The following is a 21,344-nucleotide window of genomic DNA, read 5'->3' as shown; positions in this document are numbered from 1 at the left end:
AATATGTAAATAGCTGTACAAATTATCAACACCTTTTTGGAAACATAACTTTCGTCCTTAAACAAAAAATAAAATAAAACCCATAAATTTACACCAGATTTTCAGTAAAAATAAATCAATTTCCACCGAATATTCAGTAAATATAAATTAATTTACACCAGATTTTCAGTAAAAATAGATCAATTTCCACCGAATATTCAGTAAATGTAAAACAATTTACAGCAGATTTTCAGTAAATTTAAAACAATTTTACACCAGATTTTCAGTAAAAACAAATTAATTTACACCAAATCTTGAGTAAAAATAAATCCATTTCCAGCAGATATTCAGTAATAATAAATCAATTTCCACTGGACATTCAGTAAATCTAAATCAATTTTGCTTAGTAACTTAGTTAATATAAATCTGTTTTTATGTTTAAAAGTAGTTAAATTATTCAATACTTTTTAATCAAAGTTTCAGTAATTAAAATCTACTCAATTATATGACGTGTCACTTTCTTGCCATCATTTTTTTGAATAACCATTGGTCACATTTTTTAGGGTGGGGTAAATATCAACATCTGTTCGACTCCATCTGATCTCGATGACTTTTGCCTTGATCTCAGGAGCCGTCTCCCCGGATCGACTGCTCTGCCATCTGCTGAGCACCTCGTGACGTGCTCTCTCAGGAGGAATCTCGTCAGAGGGGTTGATTGTGTTGATTGTGTAGATTGTGTTGAAGCGGAACACAACCCCAGCGGACGGACACACACACAGCTGGACCCTCCGGAGAGGCTTGATGGCCGCGGGGCGATGAGAAGCGGAAGTCATGGTCCTCTCTGCGCTGCTGCTCCTCGGCGTGTCCCTGGGTCTCTGCGGCGGGACTCCGCTGGAGACATGTTCCGGAGGACGGCGGTGTGGACCGGCGAGACCCCCGGTGGTCCTCGGTGAGTGTGTGTGTGTGTGTGTGGTGTGTGTCCCCCCCTCCACCTTCTCCTCCATCATCTGGTTGTTGTGCAACTTGTTGTCATCCCTCAGCTGGACTCACATCCCAAACCTGAGCCAGACTCCATTAGAGAAACAACACGTTTTAAACTCCGCTTCGTGGTTACACGTGTGACACGGGGACTCACAGCAACAACAACAGTGTTGTGTGATGGCGGCTGAGCTACACTTCCATTCGGCTAGGTCAGATCCATCCAGGCTGTTTGTGTATTTAGTCAAATTAACTTTCTAACACGTTTGGCCTGTCCGCTCCCAGAATGTCCATCCAGGGAAAACACCCTCAGATTTATAACCTGTAGCGGATTGGACGTTGTGTTGCTTTTAGGGTGAAAATGTAAATGTGTGTGTTTGTGTTGTGAAAATGTGCCCAGTCATTGTTTGTGTCCACCACTGCCTCTAATGGAGGTTGAGTTAATTAGCTGCTTTCTTCAAAGGAGTTCGGCTGCAAGTCGTAAACAAAAAGTGTGTGTGTGCGTGAGACTCTGGTCACATGACTGACCCACAACAGCTTGTCCAACTGGGAGGTTTCCCCAGTTTACTGTGGAAAACTATGTGTAACTTAACAATAAAGTTTTATGTGAATTTATAACAAAAAAAATCCAGGTTAAGAGTTAAATCTGAACCCTTGTTTTGAAACTTCTTCAATTCTTCTTCCACACCTTCACAATAAGGGTCTTGAGTTTAGAAGAGTCTTATCTGTGTTTGTGAGTTCCAGCCTCAGCCGCTGTGATAAGAGTCTGGAGCACAGTTGTTTTTGTGTGTTTTTGTGTGTTTGTGTTAAGATGAAGGTGACTTGTTCTTAACCGCTTGCATCACATTTAACCGCTTGCATCACGGTGCTGCTGCCACGAACCCGGGTCCCGGCTGGTGTAAGAACATTGAAAGGTCACGGGGGTGATGCTGACACACACTGCCGACGACAACGCAACATCCTTGTGTTTGCTTTAGTGTTTCACAGAACCTGAAGGTTGTGTAAGAGGAAAAGTCAAAGAGTCACTCAAAAGACAGGATTCATCTCAGGGAGCTTGTTTAAAAACCCAGCGGAGAATAGAGACCTGTTAGTGTAGATCAGGGGTTTTCAACCGGAGGTCCGCGGCCCCCTGGTGGTCCGCGACGGCATTGCAGGGGGTCCGCGAAATTCGATTTGATATTTCAACACATTTCCTGATAACTCTTGAATATCGTGAAAAATATCCAAAATAAGAAAAAATGTTTAAAATAATATAAAGGCGATGAGGGGAACCTTGAAACCGGCTTGGGGCTAGAAACTGCCAGAAGAATAAATTGGCATAGTAGCCAAAACAATTGATTGCAATAACAGTCAACTTTACCACGTTCGCTGGTTGAGAAACAATTTCTAAGGAGAGCTCTAAGACTTTCGTCTATCCAGTAGCAGTCCTCCCGACAGAATGAATAGACACAGAGATGCAGTACAACTACAATTGCATTTTAATTTTGTTTTCAATTCTTAAGCACTGAAAATCAACCGTTTTGTTGTTTTTTACACAGATTTTCCTAGATTTGTTTGAGGTTTTTAAATAAAACCAACATGCAAAACCAAATGTTAAACCTTCCTTCTATCCACATGCACACACGCATGTAGGCATGTGCGCGCGTAGGCACATCAGTGGGCCGCGGATTACTTTCTAGTCAGAATGGTGGTCCCTGGGACAAAACCAGTTGAAAACCCCTGGTGTAGATGATTGACTGAATTATCTTAACTGGCCCTTCTGAGAACTGTGAGCTTGTCTCCATAGCAACAGGGCAAAACTCTGCACATTCATCCACATGCCTACCCCCCCCCCCCTCTTCAGCTTCCCCTAATTGCACACAGTGTCTCTGTTATGATCTGTTTCCTGTAACCCTGAGCTCCCATTTCCCGGTTGCAGTTCCCGGGGACCTGGGGAACCAGTTGGAGGCCAAGCTGGATAAACCCAGTGTGGTTCACTACATCTGCTACAAGAAGACGGACACCTTCTTCACCCTGTGGCTCAACCTGGAGCTGCTGGTCCCGGTGGCCATCGACTGCTGGATCGACAACATCAGGTACGAGTCGGTCCCGTGTGTGTTTACATACAGTCATCGGTGAAGGAGGCTTCATCAGCCGCTGATGAACTCATCCTCCTCCTCTGTGAATAAACACAGGATGAAAACATCTCCTGTTTCCCATTTACAGGGTTTAGAATGACTATTGGATAAGCGGCAATTTCCTGTTGTGACCAAATATGTCTACGACTGATCCCTTTGCTGTTTTTGTGGAGAATATTTTCCTCAGCAAAGGACATTTTGTTTTTGGTCTCTGTGTGTTTGTTTCTTTGCAGGATTACGCAAAAAACTACTCATCTGATTTCCATGAAATTTTAATGAGGGTGGGGCCTGAACCCGAGGGAGATTTTAATGGGAATCAGACACAGGACTTTTATTTCACTTTCCTCATAAATCCGACTTGTTTGTTGGACTGATATTTATCTGTTTGCAGTTTGATGCAGATCAAAGTAAAATTCCAGATGTAATGAATTCCAATGTGGTTTCATCAGAGGAGAGTTGGGCCTCTGCTCACAAATAGTTGATTTGACAAATTCCTCATTTCAGTCTGGTGGAGCCGTTAAATGGGTTCAATGACCTGTTTGACTTTCTATGAACTCTAATCAACGCACTCGGGATAAACTGACCTTTGAACCTTTCATTTATCGACAAGGTGGTGAAGGACACAGATAGGGCTCCTCTCATGTTTGCTTTTAAATCATTCAACCCATTGTGTTGTATGAGTTGTTTGTGTTTTACTGAGGAAAAATATACTGAATGTGACATTTCTATTTATTTAAAGAGGAGAACTGAACTGCAATAACTCGAAATGAGGATTGATTTGTTGAACTTTATCTCCATCGATGGTGTGCTCTTATTTTGAAATGAAGGCAACATGATTGGATAGAGGAGACGTGATGGACAAACAAAACATCTTCTATTCCAATTGCATAACAGTTCATATTTCTGCTGATCTAATCAAAAACTGAATTGTTAGGTAACGTATTGTTGGGAAAATTGTGAAATCATAACAATAACACCAACTTGTTTCTGACTAATTACAGCATTTCTCAATATTCCTCTTAGAAAAACAGACATTTGTTCTGAAAACTGCCTCCGTAAGGTAATTTACTCAATATCTGTCCAAAGTGTGTTAACATGAACCAAACCAAGGAAAACTTGAGCAACAAAACCTCTATCACACTTCTGAGTCTTATTTTTTTAATCTTATCAACTTTTAAGTTTCTAAAATATGGAAACATAATGCTGCCAGAGAAAAAGGTATCGGAATCAAAAATTATTACATCAAAAGGAATTTTCTAAAATATTATATCAACAAACTCCTCATGCAGCAACATCCATAATAGTAAAAGTTAACATGAGATGTTTTACATTTTAACAAGATTATTTTTATGGTGTTAACCCCAAGGTTGGAGGAGGGGGGAAATAAAGCTTTTTTGTATGTTTTGGAGGTCGATTTCCTTCTTCCTCTTGTTTGTTGCTGTGACAACTCTGGAACATTTTCAAGTCAGCTTCAGAATTCTGGAAAATCTCCAGATTAGTCTCCAAAGAATATAAATCCAGCTGAGTCATCGTACGGGAAAGACAAGCCTCTGCTCTAATGCACATGATGTATAATTACCTAAAACCTTGAGAACATGAGTAACAGAAAACAAAGGATATGAGGGTGTGACATGAGTCCAGCTGCAAGTTCACACACGTTCCAGTGCATCAGGCTCCGCTCGATGAATTAGATAAATTAAAGTCTCATTGTGATTAGAATTTTTACTGATTTATAAAAGGAAAACGGTGTACAGAGTCTATTTCTATCAATATTATATGTATTACTTTTAAAAAATATTCAAAAAGAGTTCAAACATCTTTGTCCAGTTCACTTCTGCAGGTTTTTTTCCTCACTTCTGTATTTTTGGCAAAACCGTGATTTAATACAGGAAGTAGTTCAGTCTCCTTGTCTTAAAATATGTGTGTGAGGTTCACCACAGCTTCGAAACTAAAAGGGATCGGATCCTCTGTGTGACAAAGTGTGTGTGTTTGTGTGTGTGCAGGTTGATCTACAACAGGACCACGCACAGCACCATGTCCCCTCCAGGCGTGGACATCCGTGTCCCCGGGTTTGGACAGACGTATCCCCTGGAGTACCTGGACCCCAGCAAACGCACTGTGGGTGAGTGGAAGACAAAACGGGACCTCAGAGAAGTTTAAAAATATCCTGTAGAAATGTCCTCACTTCTCGTGCTTCTGGGAAGAGACTAAAACACTTATATTTGTATTTCTTGTCTGTCTGTGTGTGTGTGTGTCTGTGTGTGTGTGTGTATGTGTGTCTCCTAGGCATGTATTTCTTTACAATAGTGCAAGCGCTGGAAGAGTGGGGATACACCAGAGACGATGACGTCAGAGGAGCTCCCTATGATTGGAGGAAAGCCCCGAGTAAACAAAAAACACAAACACACTCACACACCTATTCCCCTGCAATATGAAAGATGAACCATCACCTGTAAAACTAGGACAACAAAAAGTACAACACACTAATCACACAACAAGAACTCACATCCTTTTTGCTGGTGCTTGGTGAACCTGTCTGTGATTTGTGTGTTGAGGCTGCCGACATATTTACAACACACACACAAACAAGTATTCCTGTTTATGTGAGGAATTTTTGTACATACTTCAACATTTGAAAGTTATTTATATAAAAAGTAGGGCTGGGCAAGTTAACTAGTTTTAATCGAGTTAACTCAAGTGATGAGTTAACTCGATTGTTTATCCGCCAATTATTTTCTTTTTTCCTGTTCTGCAGCAGTCAGCAACAGACTTTCACAAAATAAAAGCCTGACTTTCACAATAAAACAATAAATAATCAAACCTGAGTTAATGCGAGATAAAATAATTAATCGAGTTAACTCATCACTTGAGTTAACTCGATTGAAACGAGTTAACTTGCCCGGCCCTAATGAAAAGGTACATATAAGATTTGAAATGGTCAACATCTGTTTTCCTTGTTGAGGCCTTTGTTTTAGCTTACAAATAAACACTTGATTCCAATTTGATTTCATAAAATTTAATAAAAAGTAACCAGGTGAGGTGATGGTCATTTTCCCATCAGGCCATGTTTTCCCTTAGTTCACTACTTGTATAGCTTCAACATGATATTAGTAACGAGTGGTCTTTCCCATCAGGCTCCTCGGGGGTGAAACCTCTCCTCTCATCCCCTCTGTCGTTCTTTGTTCCTCCTCCAGATGAGAATAAAGAGTATTTCCTGGCGCTGCAGACGATGATTGAAGAGATGGCAGAGAAAGCGGGGGGGCCCGTGGTGCTCATCGCTCACAGCATGGGGAACATGTACACCTTGTACTTCCTCAACCAGCAGCCTCAGGCCTGGAAGGACAAGTACATCAAGGCGTTCATCTGCCTGGGGGCGCCGTGGGCCGGCGTCGCCAAGACCCTGCGCGTCATCATCTCCGGTAAGAGGCGGAGCCAGAACCTTCCTGCACACGCTGTGGGTTTTACAGGTGTTTTACAATGAGGTGAAACTTACCTCTTCACCTGTCTTGCTGATACTTCCACTTTCACTGGAATGTCCCTTGAAATCAAGATGATGTGGAAGTATCACATGATTGTGTTTCAGGTTCGGTTCGTCTGTTATAATGAAACTCTGCTGGTTTCAGGGTCCTGGTCTCAGTCGGTTCTTCTCACTTTCACTTCTCTGTCTCTGGTTTCTTTTCCCCGTCCACAGGTGACAACAACCGCATCCCAGTGATCAGCCCGTTGAAGATTCGCTCTCAGCAACGTTCGGCTGTCTCCACCGCCTGGCTGCTCCCCTATGCCCACTCATGGCCCAAAGATCAGGTGTGTGTGTGTGGCGTGTGGCATGTCTCCACTTCCTTAGTAGATGTGTGCTTAAGCCTTTAAATTTGGTTCATCCACTAACATGGAGGATGTGGGTTTATGACCTATTCTGCAGCCAGCCACCAGGGGGTGACCCAGATGATTTGGCTTAACTTTTGGGGAGTTGTCATGTTGTCCGTCAGTCTCTGATGTGAATAGGGTTGCAAAATTCCGGGAATATTCAAAGTTGGAAACTTTCCATGGGAATTAACGGGAATAAACGGGAATTAACAGGAATAAACTGGAAATGTTGTGGGTAATTTATACTACCTGTATTTACTTTGTCATATACAGACATAAATATAACATTTTGTTTTGTCATAGGCTCTGAGCCCTGAGGAAACTTTGGGCACTTGACTATATGCTTCTGCATCGTTGTGTCATTCTTAACATAGGTCTTTGCACAGTATTTGCAAATGTACACAGCCTTTCCTTCTACATTGGATGGGGTGAAATGTCTCCACACATGAGAGAGTGCACGTGGCATTGTTCTGTAGAATAAGATGAGAAAAAAGTTTGTAAAAAAACACTAATGCAATGCCAAAGATATAAATAGTTAGCCAAACAATTGGAATCGTCTGTAAACATATTTTACAATTGATGGATAAATGAATGGAAATAGGCTAGATGAACAGATGAACAATCCTCAATCAGCATGCTAATATATTTTCTCCAGTAATATCATGGAAACTTACCTGACTAGTCCTGCACTCTACAGCAGGCCTCAATAGCCCTGCTGTAGAGTGAAGCATGCTGGGAATTATCTGTGCATGTGATGGAAGAATGCACAGTGGAGGGTTGAAATTCAACGTGCAGTGTGTGCTGCATTCCATACATCTTTAAAATAGTGTTTTGAATGATGTTTTTATTGCTCAGCGTTTAATTTGCGTAGTGTTTTGTTTTTTTTCAAAATTCCCAAAATTCCCGAGCTAAACTTCCCATGGAAACTTTCCGCCCCTTTGCAACCCTAGATGTGAACAAGCTTGTTCTTTGTTAGCGTTTGATGTAAGTTAGTAAACAAACCACTGAGACTTTCTTCTCTTCCTCCTCCTGAAGGTCCTGGTGCAGACGCCCTCCACCAACTACACCGCACAGGACTACAAGCGTCTCTTCTCCGACATCGGGTTTGAGGACGGCTGGTCGATGCGTCAGGACACGGAGCCGCTGGTGCAGGACCTCACCCCCCCCGGCGTGGCCCTCCACTGCTTGTTCGGCAGCGGCGTGGAGACGTCCGAGGCCTTCCGCTACTCGGACAAGTTCCCGGACGTGGAGCCCACGGTGGTGACGGGCGACGGCGACGGGACGGTGAACCTGCGCAGCGCCGTCCAGTGCAAGCGCTGGGTGGGGGGGCAGAAACAGCCCGTGACGCTGAAGGAGCTCCCGGGGAACGAACACGTGAACATGTTGTTGAACTTTACGACTGTGAATTACATCAAGACCGTGCTGTTCTCCCCCTGAGGCCGGAAGACGCCGAGGGACAGGGGGACGCCGCTGGAACTGACTCGTCGCCTCTGTCTCTCTGAGCAGCGACCACCACAACATCCCCTAATAACTGCCACGGTATAAAAGTATTGGAAGTATATAGTAGGATTACAGAAGGACATTTTTTGAATTAATTTTATAGCTGAAATTATACGATTTTATTTTAACGTCACGTTGTTTACTGTTGGTCACGCCGGAATATTGTGACCTTTTTTTTTATCTTTCTCAGAATTTGAACAAACCTAAGATTTTACATAAGTGTCAAACAAGCAGGGATGAACCAGGGTGCGAGCGGCCGCGTGAGTTATGATCAACATCAGGTCTTTTATCAGCGTTGTGAAGAGATTTCTGTGACTCTAATGTTGTGAGGCTAAACGGTCAGGCACATATTTTATTATCATTCCTTGTGCCACAGGCCACGTGTCAGTGCTTGTAATATATTTAAATGGTTTCAAACACACACACTGTATATGAACGTGGACGACACATCCGCTTCCTCGTGTCGTACAAAGGTGACGCTGAAATATTGTGGATTTGTGTGTCGGTATTTGTTCTCCTGTGTCTGTGCCGTAGTGATCGTGGTGCGGAGCTTATGACCTGTACTGCAGCCAGCCACCAGGGGGCGATCAAGATAATTTGGCTTCACTATTTTTGGAGCCATCTCGTCGTCCATCTTTATTATATACAGTCTTTTAATTTACCATCATTTCATTTCTGGTTATCTTTTTGTTGCTATTTTCAATCGTGTTACATGAGCTGTTAACTTTGGGATTCAAACTATAAGTTGGCAGGAAGTGCCTCTGTCCACACAGTTTTTCATCTCTCTGTATAATCTATAAGTTTAGACTTTTCTCTACATGTTTTTCTTAATCTTAGAGTGAACCAGGTGCCTCGACTGGGCTGGATCCACACAAGCATGAACACGGGGACTTTTAACTCATATTGGACGTTATGGTTTTCTCTTAATTTCCTGTTTTAAACCATAGTCTGTAAATAAAGATGGACGATGTGCCTCCACTTCCTCCCGTTGAACAAGAATGAAACTGAACGTTGTCATCTTGGGCTGGTGACTCCATTCAGAGTCAGTCTGTACAGTAATGATGATCGTGATGTTGAGGCTCGACCAATCACAGTCAGCCTATGGTCTCAGCCCGTTTTTATAGAAACAATTAAAACCAAAGTTATTGGAAAAATGACAAACCATCCCATTCACAGCCACTAGGGGTCGATCAAGATGATTTGACTTCACTATAACGGGAGATATCATGTCGTCCATCTTTAGATACAATTGTTCGTGATTCCTTTCAGCCCGAATCTAATTCTCTTGAGTGATTGTCCTTGTGCCATCGACATTATCTAACAATCATATCTGCTATGAACTATCGTGAGATTGTGTGTAATGAACGTGTCGCCTTCTACAGAGTAAAACATCTCAAATGCTACACACGTGTTGTGCCCTTTCTTTTTGGCTTGTCTCTCAAACACGACATTTATCATTTTACATGTTATCACACGTGTCTTCTCTAAAAGCTTGTTTGTCACTCGTCAACATTTTTAGACGTTAAACACAACTCATAACATTCATATGGTCCCAAACAAAAACACTGATGCACTAAACATACAAACTTTATTTACAGTCAGTGGTAAAATAATGCAGAGATTTACAATAACATTGATTCTTTCGGCCTTTTCGCCCTGATTGTCTAAACACAGTGAGTAACAGTTGGAATGAGGATGGAAGATCCCTCCTGGTTTTGCAGTGTGACCTTTGACCTTTGACCTGAGAGGTTCCAGTCTCCTCTGGTCTTACGGCTCCAGGGGGAAGCGGAAGGTTTTGTTTCCTGTCCGGCAGCGCAGCTCCACACCGTCCAGCCTCAGGTCAAACGCTCCTTCTTCACGTTCATCAACCACACACTTAAAAACGAAGAAGTATTGAGAGTTTAAAAATAGAATTAAAAGAGATTCATGCTCAGTGGGACATTTTACACTTGGATTTTGGAAGTACAAACAATAGGGACAGTATATAAAAGGTTGTTGAGAGTGAACAAAGAAACAAATTGTCTCCGTACCTGCAGCTTCTGAATACATCCGTCCATCTTCTCCCTCATGTCTCCGACACACCAGGCCAGACTCACATGGAAAGACGGCTCCTGAAGAACAGATCAGAGGGAACATGGTGGAATGAGCTCCCCATCGACATCCGGACATCAGAAAGTTTACACATCTTCCGCCGCAAACTAAAGACAAACCTCTTCCCACTATACCTTGAATAAACTGAATAGACTGAACTGAAACTAACAATTTAGTAACACTTAAATGGCACTTACTTATAGGATTTTGTAGTTTTGCTTTATTTTTGAAGAAATTGTACTTTCTTGATTCTTGTTGTTCTTGGTTTGTACCCTCGGGGTTGAATGCATTGTAAGTCGCTTTGGATAACAGCGTCAGCTAAATGTAATGTAATGTAACATGAGGTTTAAAGATGAACAAACTCCCCCTGATTCTTTTATTGTGCTTTAAATAATCATAAAATGACCCGATTATTCTTTCTAAAACAAATCCTCCTGAACACTGCTGGGTATTTTCATGTAATACACATCCCTCCTGTTCCCGTAAACCAACATTAACACATTGAAGAAGATCCCGGTCACTAAATTGACCCTGCAAAGAAAAATGTTTGTTGTTGTTGTTGATCAGAGACCTTGTAAAAAGTGTCCAGGCGAAACTCTGTCATCGTTCTGTCCACAACTCGGACCACGTCCAACAGCTGAGTTTGACCAGAACACACTTCTATTCCCAGGAACGTCCTGCGGGACACAAAGAGACAGATGTTGACATTAACACAAGTCAAGCAGTGAATGGTCTCTGCTGCACTGAGACAGTAAAAGCTTTGACTGTACCTCGTCTTCTCAGCGTTACAATAGACCTTCAGTTTCCTCGCAAAGCAAACAAACCTGGCAGAGAGAAACACAGGCCGGGGTCAGCAAGAATGAAAATGTCTATATGCAACTTATTTTATTATTTCTTTCTCTACGGCTTTTATGCATCTTTATGTTCAATTTAAATGCTTTTTCTTATTTATTTCCTATTATTTTAATTGACATTTCAACATGTTCTTATGTTTCCTGAGGTCTGTTCTCTTCTTATGTGGATTTTTTAACATGTTGAAAGGACTTTGAGCTTCACTTCTTGTATGAAATGTGTTTAGAAATTAAATGTATTATTATTGACCCATGTTTGTCATCTGGCCCCTCTGGGATAATAAAGATAATCCTTCCATTGACTCACTTCTTGCAGTGGGCCAGGTCTGCCCGGAGGCTCTGTATAAAGGGCTGGATCCAGTGGTGTCTCAGCACCACCGTCTGAGACAGGCTGAGGTGGAACTCCTCCTGCTGGGTCAGATCCACCCCCCCGTCGCTCGCAGCGGAGAACAGCTCCTCCAGCACCTCCTCAAACTCCTCCTCAGGATGGTCTGAGGAGAAGAGGAGAAGACCGAGGGACATCATGCATGAGAAACCAGACGTGAACATCCTGATGGATGAATGAGAACAAGTCTTACATGGTAAATAAACATAGGTGGCCCAGTTCCCTCTCTCGTGTCTGAAGGAGCGGATCCGTCCACCGTGGAGGGAACTGTCCTCCGTCTCTGGATCACTGTCCTCTGGGAACATGGACATGAGGGAACCAGGGACAGGAAGCCTGCAGGGAACACAGCAGTATGAATTATGACTGCATACACATTTATATTCACATGTGATGTCTCGTTCTTAATAAATGCCTAGGAATATTATCACAGTCTCAGTAGTTGAAGGTTTCTAAAGAAAGTACAGACCTGTGTTTACTGTTCATGAGGGATGATAAATTGTCTTTTATGAACCTTAATTCTTCATTTGTTTAGATAGATAGATAGATAGATAGATAGATAGATAGATAGATAGATAGATAGATAGATAGATAGATAGATAGATAGATAGATTACTTTATTCATCCCCGAAGGGAAATTAAGTTGTCATAGCAGCCGGTATATTTCAATACAATAAAATACAATAGAATAAAATAAAAAATATTGAGGTAGAAAGAATAAAAAATAGAAACACAAGATAAATAGGTAGATAAGGTGCAGTGGCAAGATGATGGTAATAGTACTGATGATATGATGGTAATGTTATTGTTAGACAGTATATTAAAAAAAAATTAAAAAAAATAGTACAGTATATATACTATATAATATTACATAATATATATTTATACATGATAGTAATTATACCAATATAATAATAGCAGTATATAGTAATAATGGCAGCAACAGTATATATAATAATAATAGTAAATATAATAATAATTATAATTATAACATGTACACATGTATAAATATGTGTATATAGACTTATATATACAAAGAATATACAGAGAGTATGATATAATATATGATATATAGTAGAGGTATAAATATAAGTATTTGACTATACAATAGGTAATATAATATACTATGAGTGTAATGACCTATTGTATAGTCAAATACTTATATTTATACCTCTACTATATATCATATATAGATTTCTGCGTTATTAAGTGTAATTTAAACTTTATATGGGTATTAAACAGACGCTCGTAATTTGGGGAAACTTTGAAACTTCACACACACACACACACACACACACACACACACACACACACACACACACACACACACACACACACACACACACACACACACACACACACACACACACACACACACACACACACACACACACACACACACACACACCTTGTTTTGGTGACCTGTGGTTCAGCTCTGGGTTTCTTCCTCGCCGGGCAGCCATCCTCTCCCTCCTCTTCCTCCTCACGTTTAGGAGAACCATCTTTGTTGGGAGCAGTCACCTCCTGGTTCTCCTCCTGGTTCTCCTCCTGGTTCTCCTCCTCCTCGGAGCTGCTGCTGTACCCCACCAACATCCTGCGGTCACAGTAAACGTGGAGGAGACATGTTTAAAAAACTGAGGAAGACATTTTCCAGCATCTGCCTTGAACTTCCGGTGTAAATATCCTGTTGCGATGATAAAATAGGTCCGAGGGAAACAACCGCCACCGCTGATTAGTTCCCAATATAACGGTCTGCAATCAAACCAGAAAATATCAGTTTTAACGATTTGACTTGTAAACACACAATAATACATTTAAACAAACTATTATTATTGTTATTATCATTTACTCTATGTTATTTTAGTTATATTCTGAAACAATGTAATTACTTATAACTAATGTAATCAATTTGAACCATAAACAGCACTGATAGGTGGGAGGCCCTATTGAAATTGGCAGGATTAATATTTTTTACAGGCAAATGAATTGGCTTTTTGAGGGTTTGAACATTCTAAAATCGTTACCAAAGTTGGCAAAACATTAGAAAGTGGTTAAAATTAACGTATTCTGGAGTCATTTTGCCTTTAGTGGCCATGAATCCTTTGATTATCAGCATCAAAGGATTCGGCCTGATGCAATCTAGACACAAACCATGACTTAAAACCACAGCTGGTGGCCACAGGAAATTTTTTATTATTTAATTTAACTGTTTATGTCTTTATTATTCATTCTCTCCGTTCCTCGGGGATTTGTGTTGATGACTCATTAACACGTGGTAACGCATTTCGAATTTAGAACTATATTATTATTGTAAAGTTGAAATTAACAGTAATTTATGCTAATTTACTAAAAATGTGTGTATGCTATTAACAGTTACTTACATATTTATGTTTATATATTCATTGTTTACACACTCACATATTTGACATATTATTCATTTTAGTATTTAAATAAGGTGTACGTGTAAGAAAGAGAGTGCATGTGTGTGTGTGTGTGTGTGTGTGTGTGTGTGTGTGTGTGTGTGTGTGTGTGTGTGTGTGTGTGTGTGTGTGTGTGTGTGTGTGTGTGTATCTTGGTTTATTCATGTTCCTGTGCGCGGGCAGGGGCTCGGATGCTAACCGATAGCCGTTAGCTAGCTTAGCTGCTCGCATCAACATGCCTGTGTCCGCTCCTCCAGCCGCTGTGATGCCGTAGTTGTCCCGAAAATGTGTTCGTGAGACTGCTGTGTTTTCTCGGAGACTCGGTGAATCTCTGGAGGATTTTTTCTTCCATTTTATTGACTCACAAAATCCCCATTTTCCCCATAAGAGAGCTCCTCCGTGGGACCGTTTGCGGATGTGAAGCGGGGCAGCTAGCCACCTCTTGGGGGGAGAAGCTAACGAGCGGTAGCGGCGTTTTTCCCCGGGACCTTGTGGAGGCTTCACCGGACACACAGGTACACAAACCCGGCTGTTTACTCGCTAACCAACGTGTCGCTAGTACCTGGTTGTTAATTTTCACTGTAGCTAACCCGCTAACTTTTACACTGGCTGCGGTAGCTAGCCATGCTAAGCTAACCCTGCTAAGCTAACCCGATAACACCGATCTTTGCTTGGAGACGTCGTTGTTCCCCGCGAATTGTGTTTTGAATTCTGCAGAAAGACAGAAATGAATCCACACGATAGATGTAAATATTCATGTGTGTGATTCAATGTTAATGACACTCGCTTGTGTAGCACATGCCCGAGTTGTTTACAAAGATATTTTTTGTGCATGTGTTTTAATTGTGTGTCAGTGTGAAGAACAAGTGTTTGCAGCAGAGCAGTGTTTGTGTAACTCCACAATTAATAACACTGATAGAAACGTCGTTAACTTCCTTTCTGCCCCTTCAGCATAAATCAAACATCTGCCCTGGTGTGTAGTAGTCTTGTCTGTTTCTAACACAGCAACATGATTCATAACCATACACATCATTATTTATTAAAGCTAATTTAATTCCGAAGTTACACTGATTAGTCACACGATGTAAAGTTTAACCGCTGCAGCTGATGTATCTCGATTTGTTTCTCATGATCTTCCCTCCATCACTTTACTGGCTATACCAGCCCCATGTACAGACTTTACACATTCTCTTTTATACTTATATATATATATATATATTTTAGTTGTTTGTTTGTTTTTTAATATATATATGTTTTGTTCTATCCACTCCAGCAGCACAAGAACACTTTCATACTGACACAATTCACTGTATTCTGTACCATAGGATCAGACCCATTCATGAACCTGTAATATGTTGTCCCTATGTTTCTGTGTATTAATGTATAAGCTACCGGATGACCTAAATGTCCCACGGGATTAATAAAGTATCCATCTATCTATCTATCTATCTATCTATCTATCTATCTATCTATCTATCTATCTATCTATCTATCTATTTAATATTGTTTTTAAATCTTGATTCTCTGTTCATGCAGATACACGTGAAGGCCTGAAGGGAGTGAAACCATGGGGACCTTCTCAGATCTCTGATCCCAGGTCTGATCCCAGGTCTGATCCCAGGTCTGATCCCAGGTCCGATCCCAGGTCTGATCCCAGGTCCGATCCCAGGTCTGATCCCAGGTCCGATCCCAGGTCTGATCCCAGGTCCGATCCCAGGTCCGATCCCAGGTCTGATCCCAGGTCCGATCCCAGGTCTGATCCCAGGTCTGATCCCAGGTGTGGTCTGATCCCAGGTCTGATCCCAGGTCTGATCCCAGGTCTGGTCTGATCCCAGGTCTGATCCCAGGTCTGGTCTGATCCCAGGTCTGATCCCAGGTCTGAATCCCACGCAGCGGTTCTCCTCTGCCCAGCTCCTCCTCATCACGCCGTCCGTCCCAGGACCTTTTCCAGTGTTTCGGTGCCACTGTCTGAGATGGAGTGAGTTCTTTTCTCTCAAACTGTTTCTTCTACACTCCAAAGGGTTTAATGCATTATTTAAATATGTGCCAATCTTCCTTTTCTCACCACAGTTGGGCCACACCAGCTGCCAAGTTAAATCCCTACACCAGAGCCCGCATGTCGGAGGCCTGGCCGCAGCACGCCGTGGCTCCGCCTCCTGTCGTCCACACCCTCCCCCCGGGAGCCGAGAGCGCGCTGGGCTGTGCTGTGTACGGCATCGTTCTGCAGCCGGACGCCACGTCGCTACAGCAGCAGACCCAGCACGGTCAGCACGGTCAGCACAGCCAGCCGCACAGCGGAGGGCCGCATGGCAGCGGGGCGCACAGCCAGCCGCAGCACGCCGCCCAGCAGCCCCCCCTGCAGGTCGCCGCAGAGGGAGGACACAAGTGCGCGGCCTGCGGACATGACATCTCCCACCTGGCGAACCCACATGAGCACCAGTGCATGGTGAGCCAGGACCGGTCGTTCCAGTGCACCCAGTGCATGAAGATCTTCCACCAGGCGACCGACCTGCTGGAGCACCAGTGTGTCCAGGTGGAGCAGAAGCCGTTTGTGTGCGGCGTGTGCAAGATGGGATTCTCTCTCCTCACGTCTCTGGCTCAGCACCACACGTCACACAACAGCACCAACCCCATGAAGTGTTCGATATGTGAGAAAACCTACCGGCCCGGCTCGGGCAATGCCACGCCGACCTCCAACAACCCGCAGCAGCCCAGCAGCGACGGGGCCTCAGCCAGCAGCAGCACGTCTATTCTTCCCTTCCCCTCGGCCCGCGACCGGCCGTACAAATGCCCAGTTTGCCAGAAGGGCTTCAAACACATGTCGGAACTCACGCGGCACGAGCGGGTGCACACGGGAGAGAAGCCCTTCAAGTGTGACACCTGTGACAAGGCCTTCAGCCAGTCGTCGCACCTCCAGCACCATCAGCGAACACACAGCAACGATCGCCCTTTCAAGTGTGCCGTGTGTGAAAAGAGCTTCAAACACCGGTCCCACCTCGTGCGCCACATGTACGTGCACTCGGGCGAGCACTTGTTCAAGTGCAACCTGTGCGAGCTGCATTTCAAAGAGTCGTCGGAGCTCCTGCACCACCCCTGCCACCCGCAGGGCTCCCGGCCGTTCCGCTGTGCCACGTGTGGAAAAGGCTTCAAGCGGCCGTCTGACCTTCGCCAGCACGAGCGCACCCACTCTGAGGAGCGGCCTTTCCACTGCGAGGAGTGTCAGATGAGCTTCAAGCAGCAGTATGCACTGGTGCGCCACAGACGCACACACAAGGACCCGACCGACCGGCCGTTCAAATGCAACCTGTGTGACAAAGGTTTCCTGCAGCCGTCGCACCTCCTTTACCACCAGCACGTCCACGGCATGGACAACCTTTTCAAGTGCGCCTCGTGCCAGAAGGAGTTCAGCCAGTCAGGAGAGCTGCTCCGACACAAGTGTGGCGAGTCGGCCAACAACTCGCCGGACAAGCCGTATAAGTGTGAAGTCTGTGGCAAGGGCTACAAGAAGAGCTCCACGCTCCAGCGCCATCAGAACTCCCACTGCCAAGAGAAGCCCCTCAAGTGCTCGCTGTGTGACCGCCGCTTCCTGTCCTCGTCCGACTTCGTCCAGCACCGCTGCGACCCGTCGCGGGAGAAGCCGCTCAAGTGCCCGGAATGTGAGAAACGCTTCAAGTACTCGTCGGACCTGAACCGACACCGGCGGATACACACGGGGGAGAAACCGTACAAATGTGACCACTGCAATAAGGGCTTCAAACAGCGCGAGCACCTGATCAAGCACCAGAGCACGCACTCCAGGGAGGGGCAGTTCAAGTGCGTGTGGTGTGGAGAGCGTTACAGTGACTTGGGCTCTCTGCAGGATCACACGGTGCAGCACACGGCGGAAGGAGGCGGTTATCCCGTGCCGCAGTGCTTATAAATCCCCCGGAGACCGTTTCCCTCTGAACAGGTTCCTCAACTCCCTCTGGTCTGAAACCTGTAGGCTTGCATCCATTCCCACCAGTTCCACATCAGATCTTTGTTGCTCTACTCACCTGCCCCGAGCCCGGCAGAACTCCAGCCCTGTCATTCCATAAAAAACATGAGGAGCACTTCTTCTTCTTCTCCTTTTTGTTTCTATCTCCTCCTCTTTTCAACCCCACACAGTTGATCGCAGCGAGAAAGCCACAGCCACCGTAGTCCTGTCCTTCAGTTGTGGACTGAAACAGGTGCCAAAAAAATGCAACAAATACTTAAATCCTTCTTAATTTCCTCCAAACAATAGTCTGTCAATATTATTGAAATGAATCGATAGAGATGCGTCTCCACTCGCCACATAAACTGATCAGGCCAGAAATGATGTTAACTGCTTGAGTATTTATCCTCTTTCGCTCTCCTCGGTTTCCCTCCTTTTCTCTTGCTTCCAGTCTGTCGCTGTTTGGTATCAAAATGACTCGACTGTTGTTTGCCAGGTGAAGAATGACTGAGACTAGTTTTTGGTTTTCATTTCCCACAGTAAAACGACAGTAACCTGCTTGGTCCTGACGTAGCGCCCGGCTTCAACATGATCCGTTTATTTTTCCCTTATTATTTATCAAGAGTGGTGTCATCAACAAATGTGAAAGGAAACAGTTTGGACTTAGTTTGTGGATTTATTGTCCTGTGGTGAAGTGATTCTAATGGTGAAGTGTCTGTGAGTGAATGTGTCGGCCGCCATCTTTCTTTTGGTCATTTGTGCTTCAACCAAAACACCAGCACCTGGTCCCAGTGCTGTTTGTAAACCAACCAACCTTCTGAAATTAACTAAGAGTAGTTAAACCCCCTCTGGTTGATACCAAGCTCACTCTCCACTAGAGACTTATATATATATAGAAATATATATTTCAAACTAATATGCTCGTCATATTCCTGCAGAGGTCAGTGCTGTCCGACTGAAGATGTCCACACGTGAACATTACGCTTCCTCTCTCAGCCTGTACATACGTGGACGTGTGAGTGTGTAGCCAGACGAGTTGGAAAAGTCAAAACTTGTCTTTCTTAAAAAAGTGTATTGAACTGTTTTTGTATTCTTGCTACTTTTTACCATGTGAGATGTTTTTGAAAAAATGCTCTTTAGTTGTTTTTGTAGTCCATGTAGTGATTGTATCGGTATGTTGCTGCAGGGAATCTCAAAGAGCCCAGCTTGTGTGTGTCTGTGAGTGTGTGTGTGTGAGTGAATTTAAATAGTATTCCATCAAACAGGGGAAGTCGGACTGAAGAGAACTGTTTTAGAAATGTTTCAGCAGACCTTCGCCTTTGTCTTTGTTTAAATTTATTAACCTCACTGGTTTGTCAAAGAGCCTTTTTTGCAGGATGAACTTTCAACTTGTGTTAAATGTTTTCCATCTTGTTGAAAAGGAATGTTAACGATGTATTTCTTTCCTGTTACATGTTGCGTTGAGCTCGACATCCTGTCTTTAAAGGTTCAGTGTGTAGAGTTTAGTGACCTCTAGGGGTGAAGTGTCATATTGCGGCTGAATACCCTTCTCCTTCCAAACATGAGAGAGAACAAGTTGTAGCTACTGTTGTCATAAAAACTCAGAAGCTATTTATCTAGTCTCGTCTGGGCTACTGTAAAAAACATGGCGGCCTCGGTAGAGAGGACCTGCTCCTGATGTGAATATAAAGTATTTAAATATAAAAGACCCATTCTAGGGTAAAGGAAACAACAATTAGTACAAATTAGATGAAAAACACTATGATTATTTTATATTTAATTTCTGCCAATAGATCCCTTTCACTTAAATCTTACACATTGAACCTCTAAGGCGGGATTTGTACCAGAGTGAACGACGCCTTCCTCTTCTTTGAATGCTACGAGATTCTCGAGAAGCCTGGAGATCCAGTTTGTTTACATGTTGGCAGCGTTCACCATTGTTCCTTCTCTCTGGACGTCTGGGGTGCTGCCCCCCCGCCCCCTCCTTCTCGTTCACTGTGGATTCTTGGTTTGAGTGCAGTATTGAAAGTTATTTGATACAAACGGAGGAGGCCAAGGAGACTGAATTGACATTGGTTATTTTATTCTGGCTTTTATCATTTGTATGTTTCATCACTGTCTTCATACGAGGTCAAGTGGTTGCTCCCGTCAGCCATCGTGTTTTTATTTTCTGGATCTGGCATTATACGACTTTGAGGACAACTTTGACTTAAAGTTTTTAAAAAAAAAGAAAAAATAGTACTGTATGTTTTTAATGGTTTCGCATTTGTTTGTATATTTTTATTTTTGTTATTAATATTCTTTGAATTGATATGAATATCTATATTCTTGGACAGAGAGACCAGGGCCTTGGGTGTAGCTTTGGGATAAAGATGGCTGTATTTATTCAGAACACAGAGTCGTGTTCGAACTTGAACAACAACAATCGCTGAACAAAGTGCACACAAACAAGCAGTCTCTACACAAAGGTTTCTGTGGTGACGTACAAAACCACAACACAATGTCATGAATACTAAGTGCTCAAGGACTTGCTCATGCTAATAACACAGTTGTACGTCCAAATCCAAAGAATAATTCCGGACCAGAATTGCCAGTATGGATTTAATATTATTGAGGGTCACAAATTGATCAATTCTTGGTTATAAAATAAATCCATCAGGCGGTCGAGTAGAGGATCATCTGCTATAAGCACAAATTAAATGAATGAACCTCTTCATTTCAACAGCTGGTTTTAAAGGAAACGTCCAGTTTGTGCACCAGCCATCCTCCCTCCTCTTCAGTTAATGACCCATCAGACCCTGGTGTCTCTCTCTCTCTCTCTGCATGCTTGCTGTGTTAGTTCCTGTCTTCTGTCCCTGGGAACTGGTGCCGACCCCCCTCCCCCCCCACCCGCTGTTCCCTCCTATAGCTTTTTCAAATTGTTCTGTAGTTTTATGTGAATGATGTTGGTAAAAAAATTTAAAAAGAAAACATTGTGGCGCCGTTCAGTACGTGTACATTCATTCTAAGAATATCTGTATGTATGTAGCATTCAATTACACACAGCACTAACAAATAAAACTTTTTCCATTTATAAACTCACGTCACTTAGTGTTTTTTTGCAGCACAGATTCAGCTCTAAGCTTTGATTTATTATTTCTCTTATTGACTTGTCCTCTTGTGATTTGACACAATACAGTGCTATCTTATTCACTGGGACTTGACATG

At 43.2% G+C, this 21,344-nt stretch overlaps 3 protein-coding genes across 4 annotated transcripts; 2 read left to right on the top strand and 1 right to left on the bottom strand.

The window, feature by feature from the left end:
• Window positions 1-635: 635 nt before the first annotated feature.
• pla2g15 (phospholipase A2, group XV) lies at window positions 636-9,841 on the top strand. The gene is made up of 7 exons (XM_061075882.1): window positions 636-928; window positions 2,876-3,032; window positions 5,078-5,196; window positions 5,361-5,459; window positions 6,269-6,493; window positions 6,766-6,878; window positions 7,974-9,841. Exons 1-7 carry the CDS (start codon window positions 811-813, stop codon window positions 8,373-8,375), a joined length of 1,233 nt encoding a protein of 410 aa, XP_060931865.1. The 5' UTR covers window positions 636-810; the 3' UTR covers window positions 8,376-9,841.
• Window positions 9,842-10,009: 168 nt separating this feature from the next.
• On the bottom strand, window positions 10,010-13,429 carry usb1 (U6 snRNA biogenesis 1). Of its 2 annotated transcripts, XM_061076744.1 has the most exons (7): window positions 13,171-13,429; window positions 11,959-12,098; window positions 11,688-11,871; window positions 11,300-11,353; window positions 11,101-11,206; window positions 10,469-10,549; window positions 10,010-10,313 (listed from the first exon to the last, which is right to left on the bottom strand). In XM_061076744.1, the coding sequence occupies exons 1-7, from the start codon at window positions 13,353-13,355 to the stop codon at window positions 10,206-10,208; spliced, it is 858 nt and encodes a 285-aa protein (XP_060932727.1). In that variant the 5' UTR covers window positions 13,356-13,429; the 3' UTR covers window positions 10,010-10,205. The 2 variants fall into 2 exon arrangements, with proteins under 2 accessions (XP_060932727.1, XP_060932726.1); XM_061076743.1 differs by having other exon boundaries at window positions 11,101-11,353.
• A 2,630-nt stretch (window positions 13,430-16,059) lies between these two features.
• Window positions 16,060-21,214, top strand: znf319b (zinc finger protein 319b). The gene is made up of 2 exons (XM_061076332.1): window positions 16,060-16,160; window positions 16,253-21,214. The coding sequence occupies exons 1-2, from the start codon at window positions 16,156-16,158 to the stop codon at window positions 18,099-18,101; spliced, it is 1,854 nt and encodes a 617-aa protein (XP_060932315.1). The 5' UTR covers window positions 16,060-16,155; the 3' UTR covers window positions 18,102-21,214.
• The last annotated feature ends 130 nt before the right edge of the window (window positions 21,215-21,344 follow it).

This window comes from Limanda limanda, chromosome 8, assembly GCF_963576545.1.
Source record: "Limanda limanda chromosome 8, fLimLim1.1, whole genome shotgun sequence".
Taxonomy (NCBI): Eukaryota; Metazoa; Chordata; class Actinopteri; order Pleuronectiformes; family Pleuronectidae; genus Limanda; species Limanda limanda.
The sequence above is the reverse complement of the archived record's forward strand: the minus strand, read 5'-3'. Positions and strand labels throughout refer to the sequence as shown.

Excerpts from the sequence above, each read along its gene's own strand:
- pla2g15 (XM_061075882.1), top strand. The coding sequence starts at position 811 with ATGGTCCTCTCTGCGCTGCTGCTCCTCGGCGTGTCCCTGGGTCTCTGC. Across the intron at positions 5,197-5,360 it reads CCCCAGCAAACGCACTGTGG|GCATGTATTTCTTTACAATA; the intron begins GTGAGTGGAAGA and ends TGTGTCTCCTAG. Across the intron at positions 6,494-6,765 it reads CCTGCGCGTCATCATCTCCG|GTGACAACAACCGCATCCCA; the intron begins GTAAGAGGCGGA and ends CCCCGTCCACAG.
- usb1 (XM_061076743.1), bottom strand. The coding sequence starts at position 13,355 with ATGTTGGTGGGGTACAGCAGCAGCTCCGAGGAGGAGGAGAACCAGGAG. Across the intron at positions 12,099-13,170 it reads CCACAGGTCACCAAAACAAG|GCTTCCTGTCCCTGGTTCCC; the intron begins GTGTGTGTGTGT and ends TGTTCCCTGCAG. Across the intron at positions 10,314-10,468 it reads GATGTATTCAGAAGCTGCAG|TGTGTGGTTGATGAACGTGA; the intron begins GTACGGAGACAA and ends TTCGTTTTTAAG.